General features: G+C 39.9%; 1 protein-coding gene across 2 annotated transcripts in view; it reads right to left on the bottom strand.

The window, feature by feature from the left end:
* Positions 1-27606, bottom strand: part of AKT1 (AKT serine/threonine kinase 1) — a 128040-nt gene that overhangs the window by 29630 nt on the left and 70804 nt on the right. For both annotated transcript variants that reach the window (XM_031953137.1, XM_031953138.1), the window contains exons 4-10: positions 20478-20589; positions 19092-19239; positions 18074-18205; positions 17892-17957; positions 10424-10492; positions 7804-7929; positions 2854-2982 (exon numbers count right to left, since the gene is read on the bottom strand). In XM_031953137.1, the coding sequence (XP_031808997.1) occupies positions 2854-2982; positions 7804-7929; positions 10424-10492; positions 17892-17957; positions 18074-18205; positions 19092-19239; positions 20478-20589 (782 nt within the window). The remainder of the gene's footprint in view (positions 1-2853; positions 2983-7803; positions 7930-10423; positions 10493-17891; positions 17958-18073; positions 18206-19091; positions 19240-20477; positions 20590-27606) is intronic.

Here is a 27606-nt window from a genome sequence, read left to right as displayed (position 1 = left end):
AAGAAAAAAGCATTTATTAAATGCCTACTATGTGCCAGGCGCTGCACTAAGTATTATACAAATATTATTTCATTTGGTTCTCACCTGAGAGGTACATATTATTATCACCATTTTACAGATGAGGAAACTAAGGCAAACAGAGGTTAGATCATTTATCCACAGTAACACAGTTATTAAAGTCTTAAGTCCAGATTTAAATTTAGGTTTTTATGACAACAGATCCAGTATTCTATCCACTAAGCGACTATTATTGATAATTGGGGGAAAGAAGTAAATGTCACCTAATATTTTCCTAAACATCTCTAGTGATGGGGAGCTCACTACCCTCCAAGGTGGACATCCTGGCATTGCCTCTCCTCCCACTCACTGAACTCCTTAACAATTTTAAAGTCCACACCCTATAAAAAGCTTTCCCTGACTCCTTCTGTCAGTAGTATCTGCTTCCCTTGGACCTTACACAGCATTTAATAGTTCTCTAATGCACCAATCTTGTAATACTTTAAATTACAATTTTCTGTGTTTGCATCCTACCTCTTTTCTGTATTTTACCTAAATTGTGTAGGTCTTTCAGCACCCAATACAGAACTTACCCATTAAAGAAAGCGTAGACCCAAAAAGGAACACTCCCTCTCCCCGCCCCCACACCCCACCAAAACTCACAACTGGGATAAAGAAAAGTCTAGTTTATTAAAAAAAACGGTTCTTATCCAAAATTACTAGGGAATGGCTACTTATTTATATAACTAAGAGCCATTATTAAATACCCATGTGGTCAAAGAATATGAATAATTTTTAAAAAATACAGGCTACCAGTCATCCCTTTAAAAAGTTCAAATCATTAATAATTAGAGAAAACTAAAATTAAAACAACCCTGAAGTATTGCCTCACATCCATCAAGTTAAAAATATATTACAAGTAACAGAGACAGGCATGCTAATTCCCTGCTGGTAAAGCTTTGAATTGGTTCAACCATTCTGGAAAACCATTTGGTGTTACACAAGAAAAATTACTAAATTGTTCATACCCTTTGACCCAAAGATTCCACTACTGGGACTGGATATACCCCAGGAGATTACTGACAGCAAGAAAAAAACCCAAATGTACAAAAATGTTCAGAACACCATTATTTGTAAGTCAGTAAAAAGGCATTTATTAAGTACCTACTGTGTGCCAGGTACTATGACAAGTGCTGGGAATACAAAGAAAAGTAAAAGCCAGTTCTGCCTCTCAAAAGAACACCAAAAAAGCTAAAAACAAAATATGTAACCAATGATGGAGTAATTATTGAAACTGTGAGTTATATGTGAGTAATAAAAGATAGCAAAAAAAGAAGCAAAAATTGAACAATTCAGAGAAATCTGGGAAAATTGAAATAATACAGAGTGTAAAAGCAGCAGGACGATATAAACAGCAACCACAACACTATACATAAAAACCAGCACAATGAAGGCAACAAAACTGATCAAATACAAAGTGAATGTTAGTACTATACTCTCAAAACCAAGACATTAGGAATACTTTAGAAGGAGGTTTGCTGGGAAGCTCTTGTCACATCAGAACAAAATGTGTCAATTTTTTTTAAAAGGAAAGAGGACTATTTAAATCAAAGAGGAGAAAGTTATGAGCAGGATTAGAACAACCTTTGGCCTCTGCAAAGTATTTATACTTAGAGTGCTTAGCAGTTGTTTTCAGTTTCCTATAAAAAGAAATGGGTTATTTATAGCAGCTCTTTCAGTGGTGGCAAAGAATTAGAAATTGAAAAGATACTCAAAAATTGGGGAATGGCTGAACAAGGGGTTGTATATGATTGTGATGGGATATGATCCCACTATAAGAAATGATGAGCAAGATGCTCTCAGAAAAACCTAGAAAGACTTACATAAATTGATGCAAAGTGAAATAAGCAGAACCAGCAGAATATTGTACATAGTGACAGCAATACTATATGATGATCTGCTGTGAATAATTTAGCATTTCTCAGCAATACAATGACGTGAAACAATTCTGAAAGGTGCTGTCCATCTCCAATTCTTTTTCTTTACCTTCTTTATTTTTCTGTGGGTTTTCTGTTTTGTTTTGTCTTTTTTTTTTTTTGCTGAGGCAATTGGGGTTAAGTGACTTGCCCAAGGTCACACAGCTAGGAAGTGTTAAGTGTCTGAAATCATATTTGAACTCAGATCCTCCTGATTTCAGGATTGGTGCCCTATCCACTATGCCACCTAGCTGCCCCTGTTCTGTATTTTTTTTGGTCTATGATTCTTTAACAGCATGACTTAACGCAAATGGGTTTTGCATGACTACACATGTATAATGTAGGTAAAATTGCTTGCCCTCTCAATGAGAGGGGGAGGGAGAGAATTTGAAACTCAAAATTTGAAAAAAAAAAAGTTAAAATTGTTTTTATATATAATTGGGGGGGAAATCACTTTTTAAAAAAAGAAATGGATTTAGTAGTTAGCATGAGTTCCTTTAGTGAGGCACTGAGACAGAAATCTCTAACCGTGGATCATTGAAAGATGGCATGTAACCAAGAGCACACTAGAGAGGATCTCAATGGCAGTAGGAACGTATCTGAAATCATCCAAACCCTTGGAGCAGTGTTCCACACATATCAGGCTCAACAAATCTTTACTAAAAGTACCAATCTCCCAAGAAAACTGAGTTGGAACACAAAGCAGCTGGCCTAGCCAGCCAATAAGTACTTATTAATCACCTCTATGAAGAATGGTTAAAAATAGTTTACCCTTCCATGTGCACGCCATAGTGTTCATCAGCTCCAACCCCCTCACTTTGCAAGTGGAGAAACTGAGGCCCGCAAAAGAAAGGAGGGCAGGGAGACAGAACCAACTTACCTCAGGGGCCAGATATTCTGGAGTCCCGCAGAAGGTCTTCATTGTAGCACCATCCTTGATCCCCTCCTTGCACAGACCGAAGTCAGTGATTTTTATGTGACCATCTTTGTCCAGCATTAGGTTTTCCAACTGAGCAGGAGAAGTCCAAAACAATACAAGGTGAGAATCATAGACTGGACCCAAGGGAACATGGAACACTGGAGCTGGGATAGACCTCAGATTTCACTGACTCTGACCCCAATCTGTTTCATCCAGGAAGGGGATTCACCCAAGATTCACATAAGAACCCAAAATCTCCTGATTCCCAAACTAGGAACTCTTCCTGTTGTACCCTAGCTATTATTCACCTTCTAGGCAAGAAAAAGTCAGATGTGGAAATTAAGACCTGAGAGAAAAGGAAAAAGGGAAAAGTCTCCCCAGACTTCCAATGTTCCCCTCTCTGTAGAGCCTTCCCTGTGCTACACTTCCTACCCCTATAATCAAGAAGTGTTCCCTCTCCTCAATGCCCCCACAGCTGCATGCATTTCCATTCTCCCTGATTCCACCTGCCCAAATGAGGTGATCCCTAAGCACAGGATCAAATCTTTTGACTTTCTGACTCTCCCAAAGCTCTGAGCACAAACCACTGGTGCTCCAGAAATATATGTGGGAGTCACTGGATAACTTGCAGATATGGATGCAAAAGTGCCTTGGTATACAGAAATCACAAGCTCATTCCTACGTCAGTAGTGCACTTAATAAAAGCTGGTAAAAATGGGTTTGCAGGGACTTTAAAATGAAAATAATGAGGCAAAGGAGGAAAAAAAAAAACCTAAAAACGTCTACAGGCTAGATATGAAAGAGAGCAGGACACATGAGTAGGAAGAAGAGATGCCCAGAAATAACAAGAGATAAAATCCAAGGAAGGAGATAGCTTTGACCTCAGATGTCTATATAGAAAAGCACAAAGAGATAGAGAGAGCCATCTGCATGCAGAAAGAAGACTGTCAAGATTGAATATGGATCACAACACAGCGTTTTCACCTTTTTTTGTTGTTTATTTTCTCATTTTTTCTCCTTTTTGATCTGATTTTTCTTGTGTAGAATGTAAATGTGGAAATATATATGGAAGAAATGCATATGTCTAAAATATATTGCGCCTAGGGGAAGGGGAAAGAAAAATTTGAAACACAAGGTTTTGCAAGGGTGAATGTTGAAAACTATTTTTGTATATGTTTTCAAAATAAAAAGCTATTTTTAAAAATTATAATAATAAAAGAAATGCACAAAGAATGGTAGCAAATAAGCTGAATGAGACCCTAACATAATGAAGCAGATAGGACTTGATAGATATCACTAACAATTGGTGAATGGAGACCCACTGAGTAGAATATGGCTTTAGAAGAGCATACCTTATTATAAAATAAGGTAAAACTAGGTAAGAAAGGGAAATGGGTATGGAAGAGAGGCTCAAAATAACAATATGTAATCAATATCAAATCCAGGTGGGGAAGGAGGGGAGAAGAGAGTTTGGAACTCAAGGAGAAATAATTTTACATATAATGGGAAATAGTCAAAATAAAAATATATTTTTTTTAAAATAGCAGTACATATTAAAAAAGAAACTCATATGAGGAGATCAAGGAACCACAGGAGGGAAACCTGGGTGCAAGCCTTTGGAATAAGAGCAACAAAGGCAGAAACAGAATTAATTAATATTGTCCCTGGAGTATATCAGAGACCACAAGCATGACATTGGGGTATGATATAGCGATGGGAGAATTCAATTAGTTAAGTATCTGTTACAGCTCTCTCCCTTACTCTACTTGAAAAGGAGATACTAAGTTCTTGGTTTGTCTAATTGCATTGTTCTAAAGGTGGAAGAACTAACAAGAGGAACTGCTATTCTTGACCTTGTTCTCATCAAGGAGGAGGAACTGATTGACATAAAAATGATGGGAACTGGGGCAGAGGGGAATTCCATCTTAGAATTTTGATAGAGAAAGAGAAGAAAGGGGACCCCCAAAGCTGATATCTAATCTAGGTTTTAGGAAAGGTTTCAAAGAAAGAACATGTAGGATCCACTAACCTAATAATAATCTGCAGGGCAAGTTAGTCTAAGTGGAACTGAAGGCAGCTCGTTTAAGAAGAAAACTGTTGAATGAAGGTGGGGGTTGTTACACTGAATATTTCTGGGAATCCAGGAATATTTTGATGTCCAAAATGTACAGGGGATTACCACAAGTTGCCTAATTATTAAAGATTTCAATTTGAAATTATGTAGAAAAAGTAAGCCACCCTTACTTTTTGCCTTAGCTATCCCACTACTGGACTTATACTCCAAAGGAAGTAGACAAACAAAGGTCCAGTATATGCTCAAATGTTAATAGCAGCATTCTTTGTAGCAGCAAAGCATTGGAAACAGACCAAGTGCCCATTGACTGGAGAACAGTAAAGGAAAAAAAAAAAAGGTTTTGAATGTAATAGAATACTATTATGTAGTAAAAAATGAGAAATACAAAGAATTCATAGAGTTCAGGCAAGATTTGCATGAACCAATGCAGAACAAAACAAGTCAAACTAAGAAAACACTATAAACAATGTTTACAACAAGGTAAACAAAAAAAAAAGATCACTAAAAAGAAGTTGAATTTTCAATAATAGAAAAATGAATAAAAGCTCGGGGCGGGGGGGGAGGGGGGAGAGGAGGGAGAAAGGGAGAAATCAAATATACCTTTCCTCTCCATTGCCTTAGAGAGAAAAGGAATGACTAGGACAAATTATTATATGCATAAACATTGTCAGATGTTTTACTTAAATTTTTTTCCTTGTCACAAAGGAGAACTGAATCTAGAAAAACAGTGGAAATGTGATATAAAAAATAGAGTTTAGATGGTACAATGGGTACAGTGAGTCAGGAAGATCTGAATATAAAGCCTGTCTCAGACATTCAGCCATGTAACACCAAGTAAATGAATTTACCTTCATTTGCCTCAGTTTCCTCAGCTTTAAAATGGGAATAATAAAACCTACCTCATTGAGCTATTGTAAGGATCAAATGCATTAACATGTAAAATGTTTTCCAAATCTTACATTATATAAATACTATAGTATTATTATTATTGAGGCATTAATTTTTTTTAAAGAATAGTTCATGCTAGGCATTTAATCTCACTTCCTTTTATTTCATGATTAACATCCTAGCAGATAAGAGAAATGCTACACACTTTAACCAAGAGTTTGGCAAAGTATTTAACCAAGTATCTCATGTTTTTCTTATCAGCCAGAAGGACAGATGTGAGATAGATGATAGTACAGTCAGATGGGTTACACTCTGATTGAATGGGCTAAGAGTAGTCATTAATGGTTCAATGTCAGCCTTGAGGAGAGAGGAAAAAGGCGTGCCCCCCAGAAATCTATCCTTGACCTCATGCTATTTAATACTTTTATGAATAACTAGAATAAAGGCGTAGATGGCATATCTATCAAATAAGAAGGGAATGCAAAAGTAGGTAAGAAAACTAACACACTGAATATCAGGATTAAAAAAGATCAGTTCTGTAGCTTTAGGACTTAGTGCCCTGTATGACGTTTTACCTTCTTATTTAAGAGTGAAAAAAGCTAAAGTCCAGAGAAAGTTATCTGCCTCCAACCAACAATCAGTAGAACAAAAATCCAAACCATTTCTCCTAATGCCCCAAATAGGATCTTGGCAACCACATATGTTCTCTTGTGAGGGATCTGGTGAAAATGGATTGTTTAGCTCTATTCAAGTGGTTCTGCCCCACTGACCTCCGTGTCCCTCATCAATATGAGCATTATTAAAAAGAATAACAGAAAACACTGAGGTCTGGATGCAGTATCTATGGGAGAAGAAACTGTTCTTCATGGGTACTTATTAGTGTTTGGACAGGAGGAGCCTGATAGTCGGTGTCATGGTGGTCTTGGGGAATAGGATAATATGCACCCCAGAAAGAAATGACCTGTGGACTAGACATTCTTTGGAGTTCCCAAAACTCTTGGGAGTTTTGATGGAAAGAGAAGGATCAGATGGAGGGTTTAGTGATCATTCTGTGCCAGTGCTTTTTCTATTCATACTTTGCTGCTCCCCAGAAAAGGAAGGGTATTCTTCACAATTCCAAAAGCCTCCAGATATTCAGTTTCTTTCCTCAATTTTTTTCTCTTTCAAACTTTTCCCCACCAAAACTGGACATCAAATCCAGGATTTATTCTGCTTCTTGCCATTTCTCTAGGCTAAGTAACTGGCTCTTCAGAACCAGAAGAATATATGATGACCACAATAATATAAATTATTGAGGCAGAAAGGTTTTAGACTTAGGAAATGCAGTGGCCAATCATGACTTCAAAAACCTCTTGGATGGGATGAGGACACCTACTTTCTGCCTATTGGCGGAGAGATAATGGACTAAAGGTGTAGAACAAGATGCACATTTTCAAACTTGCCAACATGTTGATATTTTGCTTGCATCTACTTATTTGGTACAAGGGTTTGTAGAGTGAAAGAGGGACTAATTAATAGGATGTGACAGTAAGGACTGGAAAAGAAAAGATCATGAATAAAACATCTTTTAAAATACAGAAGAAAAAACAAAAAAAATTTTGGGAACAGAATATAATAAAATAGGGCAATTTTATTACTAGCTGGTTAAATTTAAGGTAGGGAGATAAAAATAGAGGTTGAACTTCCCTTTACTGATGCAGACTGTCACCTTCTCTGCAATTTACAGAGAAGCCAGGGCAGAGAGGTTGGGAGATTTAGGACACACACATTAGTGTCAGAAATGGGATTTCAATCTAGATTTTCCTGGCTTTTAGACTAGCTCTTAATTCCACAACCCCAAACTGCCTCTAAGTTTACTTCATAACTTTTTAAAAATCAAGAGACTGACTTTAATACTGTTACATATTTCTTCCCTTTTTTTTCTAGGCCCAAATTGTGGTTCTCCCTACCTTGAGGTCTCTGTATACCACATTCTTCTCAGAATGCAAGTAGTCCAGCGCAGACACGATCTCTGCCCCATAGAACCTGGCTCTGTCTTCGGAGAATACCCGTTCTCGAGAGAGATGGAAAAATAGCTGTGGAGACAGAAACACGTTATACCTTTTTAATTCCCTCTTTCCTGAACTTTGGACAAAAAAACAGTACTGAGGCAGGTATGAGGAATAAAATGATTGCTAGCCCTGATGAACACCTTCTCCCATTTGTCCCAAAGTTTTATGTATAGATATTCTTAGAGAGGGCACGCTGTATATTCAAGTACTAATTAAATAAGTGGTACTCAAACTTTTGTTCTTTGTATCTTTATACTATAGAAAATTATTGAGGATCTGTCCAAAGAGTTTTTGTTAATATGGTTATATTTACAGATACTGACCATATCAGAAATAAAAACTAACTTTCATTTGTAGACCCTCTGGAAGGGTTCAGAGACACTTCCCCTCAAGATTTGCTGGATCATATTTTGAGAACCATAGGTCTAAATGACCAACTAATCTAGAAATGAATCCTGGAAGAGGAAGCTACAGTCAGCATTCAAAGCCCTGTGCCCTGAAACCTTTAACACAGCATACTGGGGAAAGGGACAAGGGTGGAAAGAGTACTAACTTGGCTTCAGGAGGTTTAGAAGGGCAGTCCCCCTTCTAGCCTGCAGAGGCAGTAACCACACCCTGTTTCTAATCGACCATTTTCAAACAAAGAGAAGGACTCTCACTTCTAACTTTGTTCTTTTACTTAATATTATTTTATTTTTTCCAATTACATCGAAACAGATTTCAACACTCATTTTTATAAGATTTTGAGTTCCAAATTTTTTTCTCCCTCCCTAGAGAGTAATATCTTAATTAATTCTTACAGAGCACTTTCTTTATAACCTATAACCCTCCATGAAGTAAATAGTTCAGTCATCATCCTATCTATTTTATAAGTTGAAAAAAAACAAAAAACAAAAAAATCTATAAGCTATCAAGTGACAAAGCAGAGATAAGAACTCAGATTCCATTGACTTCTTCCCCAAAACTCTTTCCAAGAAATCTACTGATTTTGATAATGTGAAGTTCTTAGATTAAACACCAATACAGTCTTGTTTTGTCTGAAAACACACTGGATTCAAACCACTACTCCTCTCCACACATCCTCCAGGGATTCTGGGGAGAACACAATTCTACCACAAAGCTTCATTTCTCCTCCTTCCCACAGTTCAGCTGTAGGGAAGGGAAGGAAGAAAGGAAACAAACAATAATTAAGAAACAATTCCTACTGTGTGCCAGGCACTGTGCTAAGTGCTTTACAAATATCTTATCTGATTTTCATAAGCCTGAAAGGTAGGTACTATTATTAAACCCCATTTTATAGTTGAGGAAATGGGGCAGAAAAAGATGAAGTGACTTGTCCAGGATCAGTTAGTAAGGGACTGAGGCCAGATTTGAACTCAATGCTTCCTGACCACCTTCCCCTGTATCACCTATCCACCTTAACCTATTTATAAGACTAACAGATAACTTAATATGCTTACTAGGTAATAAGTTGACAAGATACTATTTAATCCTCTCCAATGAATCCTAAATTCCTGGGAGTTGAGGAGGAAAAATAGTGTCTTCAGTATGACCATCCCAAAAAAAAAAAAAAAAAAAAAAAAAAATCCCATAGATAAGAGAGCTTCCCACATCCCAGTCAGAGCTGGTAGTTTCTATTTTCATACATTAATCATCAGTGTATTACTGTTTCCTGTAATCAAACAAGCTAACAAGAATCGGAAAGTGAAGCACTTCTAAAGCGAAGGGTGCTGCTAAGAGCATCTATCCTTCTGCCCCTCCAATTTACCCTTCCCTTGTCATCCATTTTCCTTCTGCACAGATTGGACCGTATTATTCTGCTCTAAACTTTCTATGACTCCCTATTGCCAAGTTAAGTTCAAGTTCACCTGCAGAGCATCCAAGATCCTCCACAAACTGGAAGCACCCATCTGTGCCATTTATACTCTCCACGGAGAAGGAGGAGGATGAAAACTAACATTCATATACCCCTTACTAGGTAACAGGCACTGGGCTAAGGACTTGGCAATCAGGTCATGTTTATCCTCACAAGAGCCCTGGCAGTGGGAAACATTATTATCCTCATTTTATAAACGTGAGAGAGTGAAGTGCCATGCCCAGGATCAGAGAAGTGGTGAGTGTCTGTGGCTGCATTTGAATCCAGGTCTTTCTGGCTTTAAGCTTAGTTGTTTATGCTCCAGCCCAACCAGACTCCTCTCTACCATCGCCCAAAGGCCCCCATCGTTCACACAGTTTCTGGAATGAGTCTCCCCCTTTATTCCCCCACTGGATTTCCTATTAGAGGCAATTCATGGGCCACTTCCCAGAGGGATCCCTTTGATGAGAAATAACCATCCCCAGAGATCTCACACCTCCCTTCTTTGGGGAGCTGGCTCCCACCTATGTGTCCCTGATACCGTGTACCCCGCTATCTGTGCGCCCAAGGGGCATGGCCAGGCCCTATCTCTCCCTCCCCTGGTACTTCATTACTCCGTGCATTAAGGACTGAGACGGCGGATCTGCCAGGGCTCATCCTTACCTCTCCTCCATTGGCATACTCCATCACAAAGCACAGGCGGTCATGCGTCTGGAACGAGTACTTCAGTGCCTACGGGAGAAAGGACCAGGCATTTCTTTCATTCATTTATTTATTTTTTTCTTTTTTTTAAATTAAAGCTTTTTATTTTCAAAATATATGCAGTGATAGTTTTTCAATGCTGACCCTCCTTGCAAAACCTTGTGTTCCAAATTTTAGACCCCTTCCAATCTAAATAAAACATATTAAAAATATATGTTAAATCCAAAATATTTATACATATTTATACAATTATCTTGCTGCACAAGAAAAATCAGATCAAAAAGGAAAAAAATAAGAAAGAAAAGAAAACGCCAGCAAATAACAACAGAAAGAGTGAAAATGCTAAGCTGTGATCCGCATTCAGCTCCCACAGTAGATGGCTCTCTCCAGCCCAGGACCATTAGAACTGGCCTGAATCACCTCATTGTTGAAGAGAGCCGTGAAGGATCAGACATTTCAAGACAGAAGGAATATCAGAGGCCTGTGGACAAAACTAAAGCCCAGAAGTAACTTGCCCAAGAGGTAGTCAAGCCTGCATTCTACCCTGGGCCCTGCACTCACTAGCCAGCCTTCTTGTATGCGCTGTCCTGCGGTGCCCTACAGGTGTGTACACCTCCTCTTCCAAGAAGAGGATGAGTAAAAAGGAAAAGCACCAGTTTGTACAAAAATATTTCTAGCCGCTCTTTTCTCTGGGCAAAGAATTGGAAATTGAAGAGATGCCATTAATTGGAGAGTAACTGAAAGAATTATGGTAGGTGGTTATGATGGGATGCTATTGTTCTATGGGAAATAACAAGCAAGATGCTCTCAGAAAAACCTGGAAAGTGCTCCGTAAACTCAAGCAAAGTGAAATGTGCTGTATACAAATAATTGTGGAATAATCAGCTGTGAAGGATTTTGCTATTCTCAGCAACACAATGATTCCAGACTACTCTGAAGGACCTACAATGAAAAATGCTATCCATAGCCAAAGAAAGTATTGATTGTGTCTGAATACAGATTGAAGCATAATCTATTTTTTTAACTTTATTTTTCTTGAGGATTTTTTTTTTTGGGGGGGGGTGAGTGGAATCTGTTTTCTTTTGCAACATGACTTTTACAGAAATGTTTTGTATAAAATCACATGTTCCTTCTTAATGTGGGTTGGGAATAGGGAGGAAGGGAAAGAATCTGAAACTGAAAGTTTTAAAAACAAATATAAAAAACTGTTTTACATATAACTGGGAAAACTAAACTAAAGAAGATTATTAGTTTCCTGAAAGCAGAGGCAAGTTTGCTCCTCTTATATCTCTTCTACAAGTGAACTAGATACAGGACAAAACAAAAACAGGAACTCAACAAAGATATTAACTTTTGATGATGGCTAAATCCTGAAGATAGGGTAGCTCAGTGGAGCAGAGGACAGGGCACTAGGCTTGAGGTCATTCATCTTCCTGAATTCAAACCTGGCCCTGGACAAGTCATTTAACTATTTACAAGTCATTATTTGCCTCAGTTTCCTGATCTGTAAAATGAGTGGGAGTAGGAAATGGAATCCACTACTAGTATCTTTGCCAAGAAAACCCCAAATGAAGTCACAAAGAATTGGATATGACTGAAAAACAGCTGAATTTTACAGTTAACCAAACATTTTCATCACAATACCACACGATGAGAAAGATAGTGTAAATGGTTGTCAGAGGAGGAAACAGCTTCAGAAAATAAATTATTTACCCAATGTTACACAGCTAATAAGAGGAAATAATGTCTTATAATGGAAGAAGCCCCAGACACCTAGGTGCTGGCCCTGGTCCTGTCATCAATAAAAGTGTGTGACCTTGTACCCAGGCTTTTCTCCTTACCAGGTAGGCCTCAGTTAAACCCTTTACAAAATGATTACATTAAACTAACTGGTCTCCCATGAAACTTCTCAGTTCTGATTGTAAGTGATGTAGCTGGAATTCAAATCCATGTCTCTTGCCTCTTGTAATTATTTTTTTTGTTGTTGTTCTAATGGTTTATTATTAAGAAGTTACTAAGTGCTAATCACTATGCTAAGTGTTAGAGACATTCATAGGAGCTCATACTCTAATTGAGAAGACAAAACATAAAGAAGATTTTATGTTTATCTTCAAATAGTGGCAGAAGGAAAGTTCAGGCAATACTTGGGCAGGGAAACAGACTTTCAGATAGAAAGTGCCATCCATATGCAGAGAGAGAACTACGGAGACTGACTGCGGATCAAAGCATTGTATTTTCCCCTTTTTGTTGTTATTGTTATTGGCTTGCTTTTTTTTTTTCTTTCTCATGTTTTTTCCCCCTTTGATCTGATTTTTCTTGTGTGGCAAAACAAATATGAAAATATGTTTAGAAGAATTGTACATGTTTAAACTATATTGGATTGCTATCTTGGGGAAAGGGAGATAGGGAGAAAAATTTGGAACACAAGGTTTTGCAAAGGTGAATGCATTTGGAAAAATAAAATACTACTAAAAAAAAAACCCTTAGGCAGAAAAGTAGTAGAGCAGATGACAAGGCCCCATGGCAAGATCAATGGTAGGGCATATGGTGCCTTCCCAAGAAGATAACGGGTTCAAGGGTTAGAACAGAGGAGGGATTCTGGAATATCTCCAGCAGAATAAAGCTTGAGGGGAAGGAGGTGGTCAGCATCTACTTATTAGTGCTCTGACAGAGCTGAGCTGTGGGGCAATATTAAGGGAAGGGAAAGAATCTAAAACTGAAAGTTTTAAAAACAAATATAAAAAATTGTTTTACATGGTAAAATTGAACTAAAGAAGATTCTTAGCTTCCTGAAAATAGAGGCAGGTTTGCTCCTCTTCTATCTCTTCTACAGGACAAAACAAAAACAGGAGGAATGAGTCTGTGGTTCCCTTGGGTGATAGGAGGTGTTACTGCTCTATTAGCTACTATCTATTAGAGAAATGAGGCCTGGAGTTGGCTAATGCCCAGATTGACAGGGCTATTTTTTCCATTTTCCCATGGCTTTTTTGTCTTTGAATATTTGTCCTTGGAAATAAAAGGTAAATACAACCTGTAATTTTTCCATGCATGGTAACTACAGTACCTAATATAGCTATGAGTCTTATTCTTTAAAGACACTGGAAAGAGAAACACAAACAGGGGCACAGTCTGCAAATGTGGCTGTTAGTCACAACTCAGGTGGGCTTGTGCTACAATTTCAGTGTAGCTGAAATAACGGTTCAGTCATGTATACTTATTGTGTATCTAATTTATACTTTAATATATTTAACATCTACTGGTCATCCTGCCATCTGGGGGAGGGAATGGGGGGAAAGAGGGGAAAAATTGGAACAAGAGGTTTGGCAATTGTCAATGCTGTAAAGTTACCCATGCATATAACCTGTAAATAAAAGGCTATTAAAAAAAAAAAAAAAAAAGAGTGTAGCTGTCAGTTTGTTCCCTTTGTGGATCGTGGGTGGCCAATGGCCACTTCCAAGATGCCCCAGTGAAGCTGAGAGAGCCAGACTGTTGGCTCTGTATGCAGAGCATATCGTTAGGGAGCCAGACTGGGCTAACAGCTCTTCCCAGCAGGGGTCCAATGAAGGCAGCAGGAGCTAAGGGACTCTGGGATCAGGGATTTTCATCACTCCTTTTGGTCCTGCTGCTGACATGGTACCCAGGGTTCTCAGACCTTTCACCTATGTTCTAGGATACCTCTGTGTAACAGTGGGACATCAAGGCAGCATCAGCCAAGAATCTGTCTAATTGTGCATTTTATCCCTCATCCTCCTGCCTCTGAAAGTAAGGGCTTTCCTAGTCAGAACTACTATGAACGGTGATGTATAAGTGAGCCCTTCGATGGATTATCCTTAGGAATGGAAGCTCAAAGGAAACCCATGCAATTGTTAGTTGTTCTTCTCTCTGCAAAAGCATTATTAGCTTCCTATGTATATTTAGGGTTTTGCTGTCAAGTCACTTCCAACTCTTCTTGATGTCATTTCAGGTTTCTTAACAAAGATATTAGAATGGTTTGTCATTTCCTTCCCCAGCTCATTTTCTGAATTAGGCAAAGAAAGTTAAATAACTAGCCAGAAAGTATCTGAGGCTGGCTTTGAACTGAGCTTTTCCTGACTCCAGGCCCAGCATTCTATTGCCTATGACACCTAACAGCCCTAATAATGTGTATATGTAATATTACATATATATATAGTAAATGTATAGATATATTTACAAGGAATATGAAAAGATTTTATTTATAGTTCGTTTCTCCCAGATTAATTCCAGTAATGGAATTATGTATATGTATGTAAATATATAAAATATAATAACTCAATTTTATGAAAGGTAGCATAGCATAGTGGAGAGAGAACTGCATTCAAGTCCTACCTCTGACATACACTGCCAGTATAAACCTGGGCAAGGCAATTCTCTCTAACATCCCATTTGCAGAGAAGACACTAACCAGCACTTAAGAGAGAGAGTTCCTATGAGAAGGGGGGGACAGTGGAACTTGAGGTTCCCTATAAGACTTTAAGGTTATAGGATAATTTCCTCTTTCTCTTGTAAGGTAGACAGTACAGATATTATCATTCTCATTATTACTTCCATTTTACAGATGAGGAAAAGTGAACCAACTGCTCCAGGTTCATGTGAACTCTAAGAGCTAGAGTTGAGCTTCAAACTCACAATTCCTGAATCTGGGTCTGGATTTACTTTCCACTACAGCATGCTGCCTCTATCTTCTGGACAGAAGTGAAGTGTTGTTACATATAGACACTCAGAATCTCAGCCCTAGAAAGGAAGGACCTCAGGGTCTCTCCTCTAACCAGGAATCCCCTCTACAAATCTCCCCAAAATGGCCACCGGCCTTTAATGAAAGACCTTTAATAATGGTGTCCTCGCTACAACTCCAAAGCAGCTTCAGGACAGCTCAAATCATTAGGAAGATTTTCCTTACGTGGAGCCCAAATCTGCCACTTTGTAATTTCCAGCTGCTACTAAGCACTTCATCTCACTTAGAACCCTAGGAGATAGATGCTATTATAACCCTCATTTTATAGATGAAGGAAGTAGGCAGACAGAGGTTAAGTAGCTTGTGAAGTCACACAACTGGTAAGTATCTGGAGCCAATTTGGGTCTTCCTACTATAGATCCAGCATTCTTCCCACCGTACTACCTGTTCCCTCAGGTTAAACAGGTAAACATTCCCCAAATCCCTTTAATTGATCCTCCACTCTTTGTACCATTCTGGTCCCCTCTCTACCAAATATTCTTCCATATTCTCTATGCCCTTCCTAAAATGTGATATCAAGAAATGAATGCAGAATTCCACATGCTCTTTGACTAAAGTAGAGTTAACCACTAATACCTCCCTAATCCTAAGCAATTATACCTCTGAATGCAGCCTAAGATCCTGTTAGCTTTTCTGGCTGCCATATTGTACTTCTGACTCATAAGAAATGAATTTTTTCAGATGAACTCCTATTTGGTCCCCACTTCCCCTAGCTTATAATAATGAGCTGTTATTTCTTTAACCCAATAAAAGAATTTTACATTTATACTTCTTAAATTCTATTTTTATTTATCCTTATTACATCATGTTTATTCCTTGTTAAATTTATCTCTACATAAATCCATATTAAGTTTAATAAGAATTCAGTTCTTAGATTCAGCTCACCTTTCTAACCCATTGAGATCTTTTGGAATCATACTTTCTTTGTTCAACATGTTAGCTATCTCTGCTATCTTCCTGCAGTGACAAATTTGATAAATCTACTATTTACTTCTTTACCCAAGTCACTGAAACAAATTTTGAACAGCACAGCACAAACACAAATTCTCAGTATATTCCAATGGCTACCTTTCTCCAAGCTTTTTTCCTCAAAAATGTTAAAATAAAGCCATATCTATATAAAATATATTGAAATATATCATATATTGGTGCAGATATATTTTAGAAATATCTAGATATAAGCATTTATTTTATCTATTATATAGATATATTTTAGAGATATCTAGATATAAGCATCACTATTATATTTATTTTATCTATATTATATAAATGTTTCTAGATATATAATAGCTACATCAAGATATAATAGATATATCTATATAGAGATATAGACCTAAAGATATAAAAGCTATATCTAGGCTCAAATTAGTTTAAATAATGAATTCTGTGAAGGCTTGAAACTCACACCATTTGAAGTGATAATTATGTAAAATATTGGTTCCTGCCCAATGGAAATGTGCAGTGCAAACTAGAATAATGAGGCCAGTTTATGGATTCCATTACTGGAATTAATCTGGGAGAAACGAACTATAAAAAAAATCTTTTCATATTCCTTGTCAACTCATCTTAAATTTTTGTACTTCTGACACCTTCTACAAGTCTATTCCAAGTTTGTGTCAGGCTTCCCTTGTTTTTTATCTTCTGTATACATCTACTAAAATTTTAAATTAGTTTTTGAGTTTCCACATCTTAGGCAACAAACATGCCTTTCTTCTTGTCATCTCAAGTATATGTCTATGTCTTCAGATTTTCATTCTTGAGGGCTCCTGACCCTACCCAGGCTAATGTATAGTCCATGGTATTCTAACTATCTTCCCCTGAACTCTGTGAAATCAGCTCTCCTAAAGCTAGGATGCATGTCAGATTATGTCTATTTTCTCCTTCCTTTCTACTGTAAATTTTAAGATGGAGGTTGCACTCCTTACCAAAATTTCCATCATTTCTATTTCAACAATAAAATCCACACAATCCCAATCTGTCTCCCCGTCTTGAATGTGCACATTCAGGCACGCAACACCCCCCCCCCCCAAGATGGTCTATTTGAACTCTGAACTAAAATGTTAGAATCTGAAGGTGACTGAAAGGTTTGGACACAAACCACACTTAAGCCAGAACCCTTCTAAAAGCCATTAATATGAAGAGAAGGAAAATCATTATCATTTAAAAACAGCTTTGACTTTAGAACTCTGATCAAAAGCATCACCTGTTCTTGACTCCACAAAACTGGTTGCAAAACAATCCCCCTGACACACACACACCTCTTGGAATAAGGGTGGTTATCTACAAGTGTGTGAAGAGTGGCACCTTGTCAAGATGTGGTCATATAAGAGTTTGTTTTTCTTAAATTATTTATCTTTGTTATGGGATGGAAGGGAAAGTGGAGATAGATTAGGAAGAAATGACATTACTAGGAAGGAGGGGAAGTCAAATGTTTTTCTTTTTAAAAAAATTTTAAACAATTAAAAATTTAAAAGATTTTTTAAAACATTTTTTTTGGAAATTACATGTAACTGGAGGGAATATTTTTTTTTTAAAAAGTTAAAGCAAAAACCTCCTAAAGTTAATAAAAGAATGAGAGTGCTTGATCCATCCCTGGTTCAGACAGGGTGATTGGGAGAGTTTATGATAAGATGGCTCTCTGAGCTCCTAACTCACAATGAGAAGACCAACACTTACTGTCAGGAATGGGTGCCTGGAGTTCTGTAAGACTCGATTCTCCGTAAGTGTATGAGCCACCTCATCCTGTAAGACAAGACCCAAAGATGGTTATCACTCTTGCATCTGTGCATCCAAACATTCCCCGTTCCCCAGAAACCAAATCCCTAAGGCTAATTGTCCCGGGGCCAGTCTGGGCTCACCTTGGCCACAATCACTTCCTTCTTGAGGATCTTCATGGCATAATATCGCCCAGTTGCCTTCTCCTTCACTAGGATCACCTTCCCAAATGTGCCTTTGCCCAACAGCTTCAGGTACTCGAACTCATTCATTGTCTGGAAAGGCATTTCAGATGAGCACAGAGTCAGCACTGGCTAAGCAGGAAGGCATGCACTCAGGGGGCTTCTGTTTTAAGATATAACAGAGCCTTGCCCCATAACTAAAAATACATTTCTAGAGAAAAAGCCAGGTGGTAAAGCCACAGTCCCTCCCTTGGAAACTACTTTTGGCAGATCAAGGGCAAGATGAGGGCCCCTGATGTCCTTGATACATCCTTCACTGCACTAGGCAGATCTTTCTCCAGAGACCAGAGATGCTCAGAAGCTTGCCCACAGAACTCAGGGGTAAGAGTATGTCTGAGGGGGAGTAGGAGAGAGATAGCTTTCTCCAACATGCTTTCACCAAATATTAAACATCTTAAAATTAAAAATTTAAGAATGAGGTTAGAGAGAAAAGTGAGGGAAGAAGAATATAGTCCTCAAAAAGAGTTCCACTCTTTTTGTTGTTGTCTGCTTACATTTTGTTTTCTTTCTCATTTTTTTTTCCTTTTTGATCCGATTTTTTTTGTGCAACAAGATAAATGTATACATATGTTGGATTTAACATATATATTTAACATGTTTAACATATATTGGATTACGTGCCATCTGGGGAAGGGGTGGGAGGAAGGAAAGGAAAATTTGATCTTGCAAGGGTCAGTGTTGAAAAATTAATGCATATGTTTTGAAAATAAAAAGCTTTAATAAAAAAATGATCTTTCTAAAAAAAAGAATCATAGTGTTTGTGTCTGCCACCAAGAACAACACCTGGTATTTGTATATCCACTACTGACTTTTCAAAGTCGTCCCTGTCTCAATCCCTTCAGAGGCAACAAGATCCCTGCAGAACAGGGCAAGGCTTGGGGAGAAGAGAGCTCATTCATCCTGGACGGCCCATCCTTACCACTTTGTGTTTGGGCTTTGTTGTAGACACCTCCATCTCCTCAGCCCCAGAATTGTCACTGGGTGAGCCTGATCGGAAGTCCATGAGTTCTTCCTCCTGCTTTTTTAGGCTGTCAGCCACCATCTGGATGGCTTTGGTCCATTCTTCCCTGAAAAGGGTCACAGAGGATAGGAGTCAGGTCAGGCCTTCCTCACCTGCTGTTCACACAGGGCATACATTTCCCAGTCTCAGTCACTTACCCAGGTAAGAAAGGATTCAAAAAATCATAGCTAACAGTTATGTAGTGCTTAAAAGTCTGCAAAACACTTTGCACGTATTATTTCATTTGATCTTCACAGCAAATATGTAATTACTGCTTGCTGAGTGCTAGGCTACTTGTAATATATCTGCCGACAAAGAGGCCACAATCCCAAATGACAGAATCTCAGAGTTTTAGCAGATTTTAAAGGCCAGTCTAATCCACACTGAAGCCAGAATCTCTGACAAATACCTTAATGACTTCCTGCAAAGGGAAACTCTACCCTGAGATAGCTCACAGTACCCAAAGACAGTTCTAACTACTAGAGACTTTTATTTCTACTGACCTGAGCTAAGGAGGATACTGTCCCTGTTGGTGAAAAGTTCAGTTTATCAGGGGAAGAAGAGGCTGAATGGATGAAATGATAAGAGATATGCAGAGTGTTCTAGAATTTGATTAGAGAGCAGTCACTCCCAGTTCTGGATTTCAATTTTTCTTCAGGATGGATTTGTTTTATTTGAGCACTGGAAGATAGGGCTAGGATTGATGGAAGGGAAGAAGAGTGATCAGGTAGTGAGCTCCCTGCCACTGAAGATGTTTGAGCAAAGGCTGGGTGACCACCTGCCAGGGAAAGTGCAAAGGGGATTTCTAAGCTGGTAGAACAATGTCACTGGGCAGAAAGAGATTCAGAGCACCTGGACTCTAGCCCATTTCAATTCAGCCCCTATTCCTTGTTGTATAACCTCAGAAGAGTTCTTCCTTTTCTTTGAAACTCAATTTCCTCATCTGTAAATTGGAGCAGTCCTTTGGGGGCTTATGGTGAAAAAGGGAAGAATTACACCAGTGGAGCCCTTAAGACAGACCAGTCCTGAAGAGCATCCACCTAAGGTCAGCTCCTGTAGTCTCAGGGGCTAAATGAGAACTAGAATGGGGAATGTTAACAAGTCCAACTCCATTTTAAGGGAGAGATGGGCGCAGGTGTGGACAAGGTGTCTCCCCCATAGTTACCCAGGTAATACAGTGCACTCTGGGGACTCCAACTCCAAATCTGGAAGTTTTTAGAACCCACCTCCCTCCTTTCTTCCCCCTTTCCCCCTTCCCATCTGTCTCTGGGAGGGGTTTCTCTATTAAACATGAATGAAACATACCGCTCCTCGGGGGTCTCCACGTGAAACGTTCTCTCAATTACCGTGGTCCACTGCAGGCAGCGGATGATGAATGTATTGGGTTTGGGTCGCTCTGTCTTCATCAGCTGGCATTCTACCACAGTCAAGGAAAAGAAGTCACGGTATGTAAGCAAGTTTAAATAATCATTTGTCTTTATTCCAATCCCTCGAGTGGCTTCAATTCATCAGTCAGGGAATGTCGCTAGTACGCTCCTCAGGGAGGCACAGAAACCTTCTGCGTGCGGCTCAGGGAGGGGAGTACTGAGAAGCCAGGGAACCTGGGCAAACACTCTGGGTGGCTGGGGGGACTGGGGACCAGGCAGGGGGCTATTCAGGTCACACAGCAGTCAGAGAAAGGGATCTAAATAGAGAAGAGAAAAAGTACTAAATCTCTCATCCAACCTTAAATTTAAATTCCGGCTTTGTCCCTTCCCTATCTGGGTGATCTTGGAAAAGTCCTTCCCTTCTCTGAAACTCAGTTGCCTCTAGGATCAAAGAAAAGGATTGAACTAGGTGATCTCTAAAGTTCCTCTAGCTCTAAAAATTCTCTAAGACTTAAGATCCACACCGCATCCTGATGGCAGCACCAGCTCTCGGCCAGAAATCATCTCCAAGTCTGGGGAGGGAGGTTCCCACACCTTGGAGATTTTACCCCAAAAGAATGTTGTAAAACCAGAGATGGATGCACCTGTCAACAAGGCAGAGTGGAGAAAAATCATGGAATTTGCGATCAGAAGATCTGGGTTCCAATATCCTGCTCCAGTCCTCACCATCTTACAACTCTGAGTGAGTCACTTACCTACACAAGTCTCAGTTTCCTCCTCTCTTAATGTATCTCACACTATCCTCCCATCAGTCAGAAGGTCAGAGATAATCTCCACGTTGACACATTGGGCCTTCTGAGTGTGAATACCTGAATGCTACCCCACCCCCTCATCTTCCCAAGCAAGACACAAATGGGCACATTTGTATTTACTTCTTAAATAAAAATAAATATAAATAAATAAATATGAACAATTAAAAATAAATTCACCTAGCTGAATGTGGAGGTCACAAAAAATTTGGCAAGCACAAAAAGATACCAAATATTCTGCCAAGATTTAATTTTTTATGGAAAAAATAAATAAGCACATCCATCCCATTAGTATGCAAATTTGCTGTCATCGTTAATAAATGGTAAAAATACAGATATACCAGAGAATTGTTTTAACATAAATTTCTTTATGATTTATTATCAGTGAATGTTTGATTTATATACCTATATAGCTGAGGTTGCACAAAAATTTCTCCAGTGAAAAAAGCTCACAAGTGAGAAAAATTTAATAAGTTCTGGGATGGGCAAGGGGCAACAGGAAGGAAATGTCAATAGAAAGAGTATTGGATTTAGAGTCAGGAGGTCTGGCCCTCCTGTTGAATTCTAGCCCTGCCTCTTTCCCACATATTATGCTATTAAACTGTCAGCTTCATGAAGGTAGAGCCCACATCTGATTGAAAATTCTTATCTCCTTTGTATCTCATTCCAGGCAGCTGATGGATGATAGAAGCTGCATCTTAGAAATAAGCTCATCCAACCTATACCTGAACATGAATCCATGAAATGTTATCTCTACTTACCTGAAAGGGCAGGTTTGCTTTTACTTTAAATTAATTCAATCTGAACCCTTAGTTACCGTAATCCCCGCCTTGCATGTGACATGCCCCATGAGGAAAGAATCTGGCAAATTCAAAAACCCCCAGAAATATGAGGTACGGTTGCTCCTCTGAACATCTAGCCTCTCTAAACACTGAAAGGATTGAATGTCATTGGGGAGGGAGAGGTCTCTGATAATCACACACACAGAAGCCTAGGAGGAATCTGAGAACCAAAGTGTTCCTGCTCTAAAGACTCACCTACCACATGATATCCAGGAAAGGGAGGAGGGGGAAGAGAAAGAAACTTTTTGAATAAATTAAAAATTCCAAGATTTTTAACACACCCAGGAGGGAAGCTCTCGAGGGCTCAGGACGGGGGCCCTGCCTGGGGAATCCGGGCTGTCTGCGGAGAATGTCTGGAATTCCATCTCGAGCACTAGCAACCAGGCAGGTTAGGGGCTTTTCAGGGCATGGGAACTGACCTCCGGAGGGGCCCCAGGGGTCAGGGGCACACATCAGATACTGAACAATCCCTGCAGTGAAATCTCAACTCCCTGGTTGCCCTTCAGAGCCTGCCTGACTCCCCAGCCCAACCAGCTGCCTTAGGAAATCACAGATGAGCCAGTAAAGGAGCTGAGAACTCACTGCAGAGTAGAACCAATACAGGCAGCTCACAAGAGTCACAAGCTCACTACAATGCCCACCCCAGGCCCCAGGAACGGGGAGGGGAAGCAGGAGGATGAACAGAATGAGAGAAGGAGCTTCACAAGGGCCGACTCAATTTCTGCAAGTGCCAACCAAGCACACCCTCAAAACTCTGCACTGTTCACAATCCCTCTGACTTCTTATCCAAAACCCAAGCAAAATGTCCTTCTGTCATCAAACCCTCCCCGTCGATTTGGGCCACGTTCTGACGGCCCTGCCTCCAGAACATCACCTTTAACTGCCGGATTAAAAACACTACTTGCATTTCCTAAAAATCCCATTGTTCATGACTTCCTCAAATCTCCTAGCAAGGTAGAACTCTGTAAGAACTCTGCGACTTCTCTCTGTTCCCTCCCTATCCCTAACAGCACTGAGCACAGAACTGGGCACCGAGAAGGGCTTCCTGACTTACTCAATTACACATTTACTGAGTGCCTACTATGAGTCTGGCACTTCAGCAGCTGAGAGAAAAAAACGGAACATAATTAAGTCAGCCCCCTGGGAGCTCACAGTATGATTGGGGGAAATTATATTTGAGAGACAAAAAAAAAAAAAAAAACAATATGGGGCAATCAATTTTTGATTAGGTAGGAATTCAAGGCATGAGTATCAAAGTGAGAGCTGTGGGAGCTTACAGGAAGGAGAGCACCTGTGCATTGTTAGGGGTCAGAGAAGACTTTGTAGAGGAGATACAATTAAACCGGGCCCTGGAAGAAGGGTAGCATGTAGACTAAGGACCCCCAAGTTGTCCTGGATTTTTGCAAACTCATTTCCCCTGTACTTAGATTTGGGAGTGCAGTGAGACTACCTCAATGCCAGAAGTCTCCAGGTAATGCAGATAAAAGACTACTACAGAGGAAAGTTCACTGTTCTGGAACTTAGGACTCTGACCATCAGTCCAGAGCCCGATGAAATGGACTCTTCTCCCGGGAGTCAGATCACTGGACAGGTCTGTAGAAACACTGCATTAAGAAGTGGAAGGGACCTTAAAAATCACTGAGTCAAACCTCTGTGGCCTAAATGACCCTCAATAGCCTTTTAATTGGTTTCTGTGACTTGTCTTTTTCCCTTTCTCCTATCTATACCTATCTATACTTTATATATATATAATTAATATTCTCCACTCACTGATTGGCTATGTCCATAATCCTTCTCAAAAACTGTTCTATTGTCTCCCAAATAAAATCCATTTTCAAGTGGCATTTCAATTGCCTCTACCACAGAATTCCTATCAGCCTTTCCAACCTTATATCCTATTACCACCCTTCCCATACTGTACCAGTTCAACTGGCTTGCTATTAATTTACTGTATGGGATGTTCTATCTCCCTCCCACTGCACAGGTGATCCCAAAGGAGACCTTTGGGGGTCTTCTGTGTCCTGCCTATCTCTAGAAAAAGCCCTTGACCCATGTTTCCTGCATCCTTACAATATCTCTGTGAGGCAGACAGTCTAAGTTTATTCTTCATTCCCATTTCACAGATAAGGAAAAGGACATGCAGAAAGGTGAACTGATTAGTCCAAGGTCACACAGCTAATTAGCATCAATGCCAAAACCTGGATCTCTTTCCACTACCCCATCACACCAATTAATTCTCTTGTAAAGACAGAGAGAGACACACAACGAGAAACAGAAAGACAGGAAGAGAAAAAGGAAAAAAGAGACAAGAGAGAGACAGAGACAGATGGGCAGGAGGGTATGGGGAGAGAGAGAGAGAGAAGTGAGAGAGAGAGAGAGAGAGAGAGAGAGAGAGAGAGAGAGAGAGAGAGAGAGAGAGAGAGAGAGAGAGAAGTGAGTGTATGTTGTGGAGGAATCTAATCACCCCCTTTCCCCAAATCAGCATTTTCTACCAGTACCATTCCAACGCTAACCCTAACTACATGCACAGCAAGATGAATAATAGAGATTTATCATTTAATAACCACTATCATTCAACCATGTCACAGGGAAGGTTTTTGTTTGGTGAACAAATATGCCCTCTAATTGCCCTGCTCAGTCATTAACCAATAAGACTTCCCAGAGCAGAGCCTTCTCTCTGCCTTAGAACACAAGTACAAACAATATTCACTAGGCATGGGTGCTGGGAGAGTGGGGCAGGTGGAACCCAGGCTGGGAGCCAGAAAGACCTGGGTCCCAGGCTTGGTTTTGCCACCAAATCTCTTAGGTGACTGGGTGTCTTCCCTAATTAAGGAGCCCCAGTGGCACCCATGTATAAAATGGAGATAATATCTCACTGACTAATGCCAGATCTGGACAGAGTCTTAGAAACTTTCTAGACCAATCATCTTATTTTACACAGCAGGAAACTGAGGCCCAGAAGAAAATGAAGGGATGGTTTATGGACTCTACATTCATGGGAGAGAGCTGAGAATGGTGTACAGACAGTTTAAGTCAAAGACATATAAGACGTGATTCTATTAACTAATAGCCTGTGTCATCTAAGGCTTAGTCATTTTGTTTTTACACACATAAAATGGGAATCATTATAAATAACTACCTTACAGAGGTTTTCTATCAGTCTCAAATGAGAAGATAACATGAATCATATTCCAAACTTTAAAGTCCAAAGTAAACATCTACTGTTTAACATGATTGTTATCATACAGAAAAAATATCACACAGACATAGAGTATCTTTAAAACCTGTTTCTGGAAAGGATGTTTACTCTAAAGGTTCTCTATGTGTGTATCTTTTTCTCTCTGTCACTTGTCTCTTTCTCTAACCCTGTCTCTTGTTTCTCTGTCTCTGTCTTCGAATCTATCCATTTGTGTGTGTCTGTCTCTCTCTTCCTCTTCACCCCCATTACAAAGCAAATTCCTTGAGTCCAGGGACTGTTTTTGTCTTTATACATTGGTCAAAGACAACAAGGTGACCCAGTGTGCCAAGTTCTGAGCCCGGAATCAGGAAGACTCATCTTCCTCAGTTCAAATCCAGACATTTACTAGCTGTGTGATCCTGGACTTATCCCTGCTTGCCTCAGTTCCTCAGCTGTAAAATGAGCTAGAGAAGGAAATGCAAAACATTCTAGTATCTTTGCCAAGAAACCCCCCGTTGGGGTCATAAAGTGTCAGACACGACTGAACAACAACAAAATGTTTGTTGACTGACTGAGAGACTAAGGGCAACATATACCTGACTCATGTTAGCAATATAAACCCGAAGGGAGGCTTGTACAGTGTACCCAACTTTTCAGAAAAAGAGGGACCAGGCTAAATAAACTGCAGTATGAGGGAACTGAGACAGACTTTATGTTAGAGACTCCTAAGGTAGTTTATTAAGTGAAGCTGTGGATGAAATCTTTCTCCCTTCTCCAAACAGTTCTAAGTAGAAGGCTGTCACTGGGGATGTCTGAGGCACACAGATATAATGATGTCTCACGAATGCCTCCTCCTTCTCTCTCCCTCCCTCATTCAGTCAGGAGGCTTGTGACCTTGAGTCTTAAATTCTCCATCTTCCTCTCTCCCTCCTCTCCTCTTGCTTTTTCCTGTGTCTGCTTCTCCTGCCACCTCTTACTTCATCTCTTAACTGATGGAATCCCTCCCTTCCTTGGCTCAGGTATCATCAGTTCCATGAAGTTTTCCCTGCACCTCTAATCTTGTGAGATCCTTCTTCCTTCCCCATGGCATGAGACCTGGATTTCTGCCCCTAGCGATTTCTGCATGTACATTGTTTTTCATCCTTGTATCCCAAACCTACTGTCTAGTAAGTAAGAAGCATTCAACAAAGGCTTGGTGAGTTCAAAGACTGTTCTCTCCCACTTGAATGAAGAGCCCATCTCTGTCACTCACCAACAAGTGAGAGTAAGTTACTCTGTGAGGTTCAGTTTCCACACTGGTTAAACAGTTAGCATTCTTATGATTGAAAAACTGTCACTTGGGCAAAAAGGCAGAGTCATTCTCTCTCAGGAATTGGAAGTCCGATATTCATGTCTTAGTTTGGACTCTAAGTGGGGAAAAAGAAAAATGGCAGATGGGGGAGGCAGAGGGTGAAAGAAGGGTTACCAAATAACTGATACTTGGGGGTGGCAACAAAATACCAACTGTGGGCTTCCCAACCCTTTTTGAAATCCAAACGAGGAGACCTAAGTTCAACTTGATCTCCAGACACACCATCCTCATTCCTACCTCTGTGTGTGTTCCTCTAGCTTAGAATGTCCTCCCCTTTGGTCCTCTTCTCTGATCAAAACGCTACCCAGTCTTCAAAATCTGCCCGTCTCCTCCAGGAAACCTATCTTATCCCAATCCGACTTCTCCTTTCCCTGACTTCTATTTACCTTCAGAAGCTTGAGCCACACAAGTAAATGCTTCCTCAAAAATTAATTTTTATCATTCACTGCTGTCCTAGGTGAGTGAATCGCATCTGCCCAATCGGACCAGAAGCATCCTGTGGGCGGGACCTGGGGCTGCCTTTCCTCGGTCTCCCCCAAACAGTGAGACCTCCAAGAACAGCCAGTGCTTCCTCCCATATTTCACTTAGCTCAAATCCCTATTTTATGGGGGGAAACTGAGGCCCAAAGGGGGGAATGGATTTACTTTTAGTCACAATGCAGCAAAGACTCAAGTCTAGCTCTCTTGACTCTAAGTTTGGGCTTCTTTTCATTATTAGTGCCATATATCTGCATGCAGCTGAGGAGAGGCATCTGGAGAAGAAAGGGGGTGCCCAGCGTAGCACACCGACGAGGCTTGTGGAGAAATGGTTCTGGGCCCGCTCTCCCTTCCCGCCCTGGGCCGGTTCAACCGAGGCTGCTGCCAGGGCCTCCATCCAATCCCTCCCC

This window comes from Sarcophilus harrisii, chromosome 2 (genome assembly GCF_902635505.1).
Source record: "Sarcophilus harrisii chromosome 2, mSarHar1.11, whole genome shotgun sequence".
NCBI classification, from domain to species: domain Eukaryota; kingdom Metazoa; phylum Chordata; class Mammalia; order Dasyuromorphia; family Dasyuridae; genus Sarcophilus; species Sarcophilus harrisii.
Note: the sequence above shows the minus strand (reverse complement) of the source record. Positions and strands in the feature narration are given on the sequence as shown.